General features: G+C 34.2%; 1 protein-coding gene and 1 pseudogene across 1 annotated transcript; both read right to left on the reverse strand.

Moving 5' to 3' along the window:
- Nucleotides 1-1,856, reverse strand: LOC140841101 (autophagy-related protein 3-like; annotated as a pseudogene).
- Nucleotides 1,857-4,327: 2,471 nt separating this feature from the next.
- Nucleotides 4,328-5,329, reverse strand: LOC140840435 (uncharacterized). The gene is made up of 2 exons (XM_073207634.1): nucleotides 4,728-5,329; nucleotides 4,328-4,601 (listed from the first exon to the last, which is right to left on the reverse strand). Exons 1-2 carry the CDS (start codon nucleotides 5,313-5,315, stop codon nucleotides 4,422-4,424), a joined length of 768 nt encoding a protein of 255 aa, XP_073063735.1. The 5' UTR covers nucleotides 5,316-5,329; the 3' UTR covers nucleotides 4,328-4,421.
- Between the last annotated feature and the right edge of the window lie 5,760 nt (nucleotides 5,330-11,089).

Consider the following 11,089-nt stretch of genomic DNA (forward strand, 5'->3'; position numbering starts at 1 on the left):
AATTGTTTGACTTTGTTAAATAGAAATTAAAAATGATCCATGAAGATTAAAAATAAAGCCAACTGATGGGGAGTTTGGTAGTATTTTTCATGCCTGAGTCAGAGAATATCATACAAGGTACAAAAAACTAGAAGCATTTGTGGGTTTTAAGAGCAAAGGTGGCCTACGTTATGCTAACATCATATGTTCGCGTTCGTAGAATGTTGTAATCTTCAAAGGCCACAAGGTATGGAGTCTGAAGCATTGCCTGCATTTACCATAAGGTCAAAATTGTAATCGTATTATCAACGGTTGCTATTATGCATCATAATATTTTCATACAGTCATTCCAAAATTCAAACGAAGCATGAACATCTAACAACATTTTCATGTTATCCACATGGAGCAAACATAAGTACAGAAAATCCATTTCAGGGGTGTCTTCTTCATTTTCTTGTTTTGCATGTTCATTTCAGCTGGCTAATGTATATTCTAGTTACTGTCTTGCTTCAAACCCAGACCGTGAATACAATCCACATCATTGAAAATTTCATCACTTCAATCCTCATTTAAAAACAAGTTCAAGGATTACAGTATGATGGAGTCATACACAATAAAACGAAGTTGACTAAAACGAGCCACAGAAAAGGAAACAGTTTTCCATACTTTTTGAAATGTAAACTCGTGTGTCGTCAGAAGGCCTGAAAAGTTTTACTCACTTCACCGTGCTCAAGGATAAGCAATTTTTTTTAAAAAAATAATAAATAACACCAATAGTTTGGCAAGTGGAGCTGTATAACTACTTCACTTATGCACACCCAGGAAATCCTAACTCACCGGATCATTTTCGACAAGGTTGTCTGTTTCACCAAATTCTGCCATATCTGGAATCTCCTCTTCCTCGCCACCAAAATAAGATGGGATTGACTGGATTGTATTCTTTTTGCTGATTTCAAGTGTCTCCATGGAGGGGAAATCCACGTCGTCTATGCTTTCTAGTGAGCACGGAAAAATGTCGTTAAGGAAGACTAACACATAAAATAATAAAAATTACATACTCGCAAAAGTAATAAAAACATTGATACACCTAAAGGTCAGCCATGAGTTGCCAACCAACCATCATTCTCAAGTAAAACTTCACCTCCAGCAGCCTCATACTCTTCTTCTATAGAGGAAGCTCTGAGTAGACAGGGGACTGCAAGTAGAAAGCTCACAAAGTAAGAATGGAGTACAAAAGGTAAAGAAAGATATGCAAAGTACACGCAGGAATTAAAAATGACAAATCTAGGTGAAAACTAAGCTTAACTCCAAGAATGTAGTGGCTTGTGGCATTTGGTGGTAGACATTCTACTGGCCTAGAGATAGTTTTTTGGACTCCCGAATTAAATTCCACTCAATCCCAAAAAAATCCAATTTCACATTTTAGCTCCATGATTATCCATTCTCAAATCAGGTTAAATCAAACTCAGGAGCCAAGAGCCATATAGAACAGAGATTGACAGTTAACTCAATAGCAGAGAAACAGCGAATTAATAAACAAGACGGGATGGCAATCAATGAAAATAAGGATTTGGGATCAAGGGCACGAGCCGGAACTTTACCGAGCCCATGTGGGGCACTTGGAAACAAGGTTATCCCCGGCGAGAATGAACTCATTGATGGTAAGAACGCCTTTTTCTTTGAAAGCGGAGACGGTGCGGGGGCTCGTAATTCGCTCCACCGTTCCCTTGAACGCTTCGTGGATTTTCTGTGACAGCGTCATCTTCGGAATTCGCCGGAATCAGAGTCAGGACTCTAAGTTCCCCGCGATTTTGATTGGGGACTGGAGAGAATTCGGAAAATCGTAGCAAGCTGAATCTTCTGCTTACGACATGGAATTTGACATTACTTTTTGCACTAATTCACTAAATTTGACACGTCTTTTATATTTAAAATAATAATAAATAAATAAATAATACAAAATAAAATATAAATATCAACTCTTTTATAATAGTTATATTATATTATTATTACTTTTAATTATACTATTGTTCTTAGCATGATAAACAAGTTCTAGTTTAAAGAAAATTAAAATAAGACCTTTTTTTCAAAAAAAATTTTATTAAAAACAAAGAACTTATAATTGAGTTTTCATAAATGTTCAAAAATGTGTATTTTTAAAAATAAACAATTAGAAACCAAATAATATATTTTTAATATAATTTTTTTAAAAAAATTAGATCAACGACTTCTCAAACCAGACAAAATCTGAGATATAATTTATACTAGTTCTTATGGTACACGTGTTACTTGTGTTTCAATTAATATTATTTGTTGAATTTACGTATTATATTTTTTTAACTTATTTTTTTAGTGATGTTATTCTAAATTTTTATTTAATTGCTTATAATTCTAATATATGAAAAAACTAGAAATATTTAAGTCTTAATAGATATTATCTTTTTTAAAAAAAAAATCGATATTATCATTGAATGAATTATTATTTGAATGAGTATGTCTCTTGTGTGACGGTTTCACAAATCTTTATCTGTGAGACGGGTCAACCCTACCCATATTCACAATAAAAAGTAATACTCTTATTATAAAAAATAATACTTTTTAATGGATGACACAAATAAGAGATCTGTCTCACAAAATACGACACGTGAGATCGTCTCACAAAATACGACCCGTGAGACCGTCTCACCAGGGGCGAATCTACATGGAGGCCCACAAGGCCATGGCCCCCCAAAATTTTAATTTTTTTTAGTATATATATGTGTGTGGTCCACAACAATAAATTAAAGAACATGTATCTCCATAACAAGGCAAGAGTTTCAGTACGTGTAAACTTATGTTCCAATCTTAGTTTTTTTTTCCTTTTTTAAATAATTGATTTACTTTTAATTTTTTAATACTTTATTATTTTTAAATTTATCATCTATGAAAAATATTTTCAACTATCAGGTGCTGAGTCTGCTGACTCTTCCAGTTTATATCGTTACTTAAGAACGGTCATTCTCAACTATGAATATCGTCAAAACTAGGCTTTGGAGCAAAATAGATGATGATTTTCTCTCGGATGTATTGATGATATTTATTTAAAGAGATATTGCTTAAAATATTTGTATAGATGTGGAACGTCGAATTCCTTTTAGTTAGAAATTTTCTTTTCAAAATATATTGTTTATGTTTAGTTGAATATAACTGATGAAATTTTTGTCTTTAATCTTTTAATATTTTGTCCGTATTTGTCGAAATCCTAGATCCGCTTATGTGTCTCACATAAGTTTTTGCAATTATTTTTTGTGACGAATTTTAACTCGTGATAGAGTATGTTGTTTGGCTGAATAATGCTAATCCAATTTCTTTGGATCACCAAGAAACTTGTATTTTCGGCCAATTGAATTCAGCTAAATATTAGTCCATTAGTTCCATTAAAAACCAACCATATATAAGGTTGTAAATCTAGACATGTCTTTTTTTTAAGGTGAATGTTTATAATTTATTGAAAATCTAAAATGTCATTTGAATCAGAAATTCAAATTTAACACATTTTTTTTTTAAAAAATTGAATATTCCCATCGAAACACAATTACAGAATTAATCATCTTTGGAGGAATTTCCATAATTAATTTTATATCATAATGTAAATATATTTAATTAATTAGATGATTGTTAGATATGTGAAAGGTAAATCATTTATATAATTTTACACCTTTTTTTTTCTAGACCCACAATTATTCCGTTAAGCCTATGTATGCATATTATAATATATCCCATATATTTAATTGCGATAATAATATCAAAGTGGAAACACTTTCAAGTCTTAGAATCATGCTAGCCTAATGTGTTATGAGATTATTTCGAAAAAACAAATGTGAATGAACTCCAAGGCACGTTTGCAACGCTTTTTTAAAGAAATGTTTTCTCGCTCGCTTTAGTCACATGGATACAAAAAATTTCTCTTAGGATACAATGAAAATTTTCTGAATTTTTAGGTGATCACTAAATCAAATCAAAATCTAAATGTTTTTTTCTTGAATTAATGATGTCATATATATAGAAATAAAACATTGATTCAGAACGAACGCGACTCTTCATGAAACAATGTATCATTTCATGAAAATACATCATGAAACAATGTGTTGTTTCCAAAGAGTTGTGTTACTTTTTGCGAAAAAGGTTGTGTGAATTCCGAATAGCTTTTGGGGGCCCTACGACCTGACCGGACAGTGATAACATAGTTCGTTATCAACAACAAAATAAATTATGAAAAATTGATGTAACATAATGTGATATAAAATGTTCTAAATCTAGATGATATCACACACAATGAGACAAGATTCATATATCATAGGATTCGAAAATAAGCCAAAAATTCTTCATATGACAAAAAACAAAGAGCAAAATGATATATTAAGTTCCATAATATGATGAAATGAAAAAATCATTAACCATGGTTAGGCAGATTCATCAGATCCGGATTTGGGAGCAGAAAGTGCCAACCAGTTTCCAACTTCAGAAGCCAAACTTGCTGGGGAAGAACAGCATGCATTCTGTTGCTTTTGGACATATTCCATTGCATTTCTTGGCCCATACACATAACCCTCACATATCTTTATATTTGCAGCAGTTGACACCTGCAGTGCATATATATAATTATTACATACAAATGGCAATTTCAAGATTTCATTTTTTCTAATATTTATCATCGATTCATATGATATAAGACTGAGGAAAGGAGGCTAAATATAGTATTCACTTACAAGGGGAATGACATGGTTAGGACTATTGGGGAGATTCTTTAGATTGATCACGGTGGTTGTGGAGAAAGCGTTTGCACCAACATCCTCAGTATTTGTGCCTTTAGGTACGGTGGGGAGTGAAACTGCAACTGCAACTGCACCTCTCTCCGCCAATGGCTTCATCGGCGGTGAAGGGTGGAGGAGGTGCTGATAAGGCAGCTGCGGAGGAGCTGAGGCGGTGGAGGATGAAACTGAAGGTGGGGTTGGAACGTCGACCTGGACAAGAACCTGATCGGGCTGAGGGGACAACATGTTAGCACAAGGAGCGGAGTAATTGTTTACCATATTTGGCCAAAGAAAAGTCCCCTGAGGCTTGCAGATTCTGAACCCACTCTTCAGCCTTTGTATCTTTGCTGCCTTTTGGTCAGCCGATGGTGATGATCTGAAGGCTGGTTTCTCTCCAAAATCTGATCTTTCATCCCACACCGTTGATATTTCTTGTACTTGAGGTGGCTTGTTCTTTCTCTCATCCTTTTCAGATTTAAACTGGTTTGTTGGAGCCATTAATGGGAAATCTGCTCTCTTTCTTTTTTCCTCATTTGGTGTCATCAGCTTTCCATATTTTTTCTGATTGAAAATTTCCATAACCAAGCAATGATAAAGTTACAAGTCAAAGGTTATGACATGCAATAAATGGTTGCATTTAATGGATATTTATATATATATATATATATATATGCGACTCCCAAGATTGAAATGTCTTTTTGCAATATTTCTGCAATATATTGAACTCCGCAATTCATCTATAATTTTTGTGAGAGATTCACTCTTTAGACTTCTTAGATACTAACTAGCTCACATGTTGATATTAAAACAAAAAAAGGAAAAATTTAGTCATACATTCCATATATTGCTCAGTGAATATAGTTGTATAAAATGGAAATGCATGTTCTTTTATAGGGAATTATAAACTTGAGGAATGCTAAACGACAACAACTGGAAGCAAGCTATTCAATTCAAATCATAAATAACTTGCGGTTCTTTATTTAAAGCTATAATTTGTTCACATGCAGTATTAATTAATGGCCAAGTATTTATTACCTCCACTTCTTTCACAAAAGTAGAGATGGCCATAATTTGTTCCTTGAACATTTCCTGAAAAGCACATCCCATAATGAACATTTAATACATGATCTAATAGCGTAAACTTGCTAAAGCTACTGGAAACTAAATCTTAACTACCATTGAAAGAGGTGACTTGTCTAGATCACATTTTGGGGGTACCAATTTAACAGCAAGTTGACTGATATTGCAAGAACCGCTTGATATTAATGCCGTTGATTGATTCTCTTCTAGCTTTGTTTTACAAGAAAGTTCATCCAGTTCTCTGTAAACAATATTCAATAAATTTCAAAGTCCGGAAAAGGATAAGCTTCGTTTGATAAATATTTAAGAAAGTTTAACTAGCATCACCTCCTTAACTTCATAATTTCTTCCTCTAATAGCTTTCTTGTTGCCATTAACTCCAAATCTCTGTTCACAAAACACGACAAAAGTTCGCAAATATTAATTCAACCTAGCGATCGAGGATGTCTGAAAGATCCCACTTTTGAAATGGACCTCTATTTTCTAGGCTTAACGTTTAAAGATGTCCCCAACACCTATCGGGTATATGGCTTGCTGGTTATTGATCACAAATGCATATTTCATAGATTACCTTCTTACCGTTTTATCTTCGAAATATCGTCATTCAAAATTTTGATCTCACGAGCACAAATGGGATCCTGGGTTGGGGAATCACCGGGCTTCCAACCAGGTGGTGGAATCCAATAAGGGTCAGTGATCCCAGCATCCCTCCTTACATTAACAAGATCAGCACTTTCCAACCAATACTCCATTGCTCCATCGGCATTGTGTCGCCTCCGAAATCTTTCTTTCCCACCAGGTGCAAGCTTGCCTGCCATGTGCTTTAAGAGGTGATCCAAGAGCCCTGTGTCGCCAATCCTCTTCCTTGCTTCGGCCCTCAGTTGAGGGCGAAGAATAGGCTTCTCAGCCGTTGCTTCTTTCACTTTCATCACCTCCAAAAGATTCTGCTCTGCAAGCTTGTACCTGAACATTTCACAGTGTCAATACACTAGACATTATATATCCATCAATCACAAACCGATTCATCGAACTTACCTTCCCGCAGACCAACGATCTTTGGGATTTCGAAGAATACGGGATTCTTTAAATTTGATCCCATTCTTGTTTCTCTTAACCTGATTCTTCTTCTGGTCAAGCTGCTTCCGGTTTTTGGTCTTAATCATTTCATTCTTTCGTTTCTTCACACTGATGTTTCTTGAGGAAAACCTCTTTCTTTTCAAATTAAACTCAGCTTCAGGAATATTTTCCTCCTCCTCCTCCTCCTCCTCCTCCTCCTCCTCAATATTCTCTTCATCTTCTTCTTCTCTCATGTTTACCTCTTCTTTGACTATTTCTTCGCCATTAATCACATCATAATCACTCTCTTCATGTCCCTCTTCCTTTCCTGATAACTCTCTCTTATCACCACCACCCCTTAATCTCATCCCTTTTTCCTCAAATCCATTCACAAAGCTTGAAGAAGAGTTCTGAGCATCAATTTTCCCACCGTTATCACCATCTCCATCACTTTTATGCCTTCCCAAATACTTCACTTGCCTCCTAATCCCCCATCTTACCATCCCATTACCTTTCAACTCGGACAAGCAATACCCATCTTCTTTATCTCTAACCGAGCACACCACAGAACTAATCAGCCAGAAATTCTCAGAACACCTCTTTTCAGTAAACATCTCCTCTGAAACAAGTCGAAAAAGCACCTTTCCAGAAAGAGCGAATCCCATCACAAATTTCTCATCCAATGCAGGGTGCGTTTCACTTTTGCTGTAGCTGAAAAATGCTCTCAATGACTCCATACTTGGGAACCTTACTGCCACATGAAGCTTTGTCTTCTCGCATACCTAACCCAACACCGTGAAATAATAACTATTCAAAATTCCCACAACCAAAAATAAAGAATATTCGATCGGGGTAATTTTCATTGATGGAATTTTCTTACCATTGCTACACGGACGGATCTGAGCTGGACCGGAGTTCTTGGGGGTAAATGAATATGATCGATCTCGTAAAATGCACCCACTTGAATATGCTTGTCCATGTCGTCTTCCTCTTTTTCACCTCCTACTGAAAGATAAAGGTTTAGCACACATTTTTTCGCATAAAACCCAATCCCGAAACCCAAACAGCTTCTTGATATTAAACAAATATTGTCAATACCATTTTCAAGTTCATGTAAATATAAGTTGAACAAAATTATGTATGAACACTATAAACAGTGCCTCCACCTTTAAGCAGGAGAGTACAGTGGTCGGATGTTGGTGGCGGTGGTACGAGGTGGTGTCTGTTAGCAAACAGAGACTTCCCGGCGTCGTTTCCGCCACCTTGTTCTGCCAGTGGCTCCATCTCCTGCGAAAATCAGAGTCACCTTTTGTCTTTTCTACTTGAACAAAATGTTTCTTCCTCCCATATTTTATGCAAAAATATATTTTTAACATGTGTGCGTGTGCGTGATCACAGAAAATAGGCACACACGTTTCGCGAAAAATATTGGACCCAAAAGGGTTTTTCGAAAAAAATTCAAGTCCCTGTCGATCGTGCTGTTCCTTTAGCTAACAACACAACGGATTTAAAGATTTGGGATTTTTCCAAGTATGATGAAATCACGCAGTACACATGCATCTGGATTGGAACTCACAGAGAGTGAAAGCGCGTGAGAGATTGATACGGTTGTGTTGGACAGAAATAACAGAAGAAAGGGAATTTTTTGATGCGAAACCATGCGTGAGATGACAGGTTGGAGAGAGAGAGGAGAGAGAGCTTACAGTCACAGGGTTGCTTTGGAGGGCTCTTCTGGATCGTTTTCTGTGATAGGTTTCCATCGCCATAATCTGCATAAGAACATGGATGAAGAAAACCAACTATTCTTTTACAAAATCCAAGCTTTGTAATGCTAAGTTAATGGTGTTTTCCGCAAATAACGAATCAAGAAACGAGAAAAAATATTGGAGCTGATTTAGGGTTTTCGAGAAAGGTGCAGATTGAAAAAATCTGAAAAAACCTATTGTTTCCATGTATAGTAAAGAAACTAATATTGCGGCTTGGTATCAGAAAGGTTATGTCACAGATATAGAAATCAAAGCAGACAAACAACCTGGATATAAGCACCATTAACAGTGGCTGCAGACTCCATGCATTTGCATATTAACAGCAAGAAATAAGGCTGTAAAGTTCTGTGAAATCTCAAGTTCGAAGCAAAGTTTCGGCTCTTGTTTTTGAATCAAAGACCAAGGATTACAGAAACAGACTGAACCCACTTTGTAAAAACGTAGAAAAAATCAACCGGCGCAAACGACTCAAACGAAGTTCTACTGTGCTAACAAACAAGCCCTAGAACGAAAACTTCAGTACAGCACAAACCATTGATTTCGAGTGCCCAAGAATCCATTTTTCTTCGCAGAAGAGCCATTGTTTACAAGAACCCTAATATGCATAAAGATTTTGTACGCATATACATGCATGATAAAGAAGAAAAATCACGTTCTTGGAGTGAAAAACATTCACTGGGAGCAAAAGATTACACCTTTTTGGAGATGCAGATTCGGAAGGAGCTGCGACGGGTTTTCTTGAATGAGAATATGCAGCTGATTTTGTGAAGTATGGAGAAGAAGATGCAAGAAAATCCAGAGAAAATGGATAGAAAAAACTGAACTATACAATGGAGAAAAAGATCTATGAAAGTGGATTTAATCAGAAGAATGTGTTTATAGTTTGTTAGCCAAAAACACTGAATATATAAAAATTCTGAAATTTGTCTTTTTTAAAAAAAAAATTGAAAATTTTCACATAAACAGGTACTGCAAGCACTTCACACACACGCACTGCAGACATGGTCCCCTCAGCAGATTTATAATCCGAATTTACAAATATATCCCTATTTTTGTATCTATAGCTGGTAGAATCTATAGGACTATATCGGTCAACTGTATATTATGTTTCAAATATTAAATAAGGTCCAAAATAATATTTATATATATTAAATAAAAGGGCAGAAACCTATCAAATAAAGTTTAATTTATGTCATTATTTTCAGTTGAATTAAAATTAAAAAAAATTAGTTATTTGAGTTTGAGCTCGATTCGAGTATATATAAGAATTTAGGAAAGTTAATTATTTAAGTTTGAGCTGGATTCGAGTATATATAAGAATTTAGGTTCTCAGTATGCGTGACGGAGCCAGAAATATGCTTATGTCTGGATTGGAATTTTAAACCCTAGAATTTTTTAATATTTTAAATTGATCTGTCGGGCTAATATCATATTATTCCGAAATTATACAAAATTTACATATATATTTTTAAAAAAAAAAAATTGGGCCACACGGACTAAACAAGTATGTGTCTCCGCCCCTGCCTGAATGGATTTGATTTTAACTAAATTACGAAACACTACCACGTAAATCTTCAAATTATGCCTCAAGGGATTCATTTAGTTTTTGATATATCTATATAAAAAAATAGTAAAATATATATTAAGTTAGCGAATAATTACTCGTAAGTTATCGAATAAAATAATATCGACTTGTGTTTGGGTTGAAATGCATACGTTGAAACATTTTCAAAATCTGCTTAGGCTCGACAATATCAAAGTTTAATATAAATATTAATCGAAATAACTCGAAAAAATTGTGAACCGACTTGTTATTTAGTTGCATTATCTAATGGATTTCCATTGTACAGTGGTGCTTGTTTTGCTCAACAATTTCACTCGTGCAGTCAAAATCATATATGATATTTCAATAGAATCGCAATATGAATTCATTTTATATTAGTAGTGTTATAGATTAAAAATTACTCTAATTTTGTGATATATATATATATATATATATATATATATATATATATATATATATATATATATATATATATAATATTAATATTATACATTTAAAATATTAAAAAATTAACATACGGACTGGTCTCACTAAAAAATGGAGCTAAATTTTTTAAATTAGATTACATAAATTTTGGCTAAATTAGAATAGAGCTCGAATCAGCAAAAAAAGAAATTTGGTTTCATTATCTATTTCAAAATAGTGGGTCATTATTTTTTCCAGAAAAAATAATGAGTTAAATTGAATACAAAAAGTAATTATTTCAAAAATTACTTTATTAAACCGAGTTCTCCATTTGTAATTTTTTTTTAAAGGAGTAACTTTGTGTTTGGATACATCAGTAACGAAAATTATTTATTTTATTTTGTTCTTACAACTTAAGTAGGAAAAGAAACTCATTTTTTGAGCGA

This window comes from Primulina eburnea, chromosome 9 (assembly GCF_022965805.1).
Source record: "Primulina eburnea isolate SZY01 chromosome 9, ASM2296580v1, whole genome shotgun sequence".
Taxonomy (NCBI): Eukaryota; Viridiplantae; Streptophyta; class Magnoliopsida; order Lamiales; family Gesneriaceae; genus Primulina; species Primulina eburnea.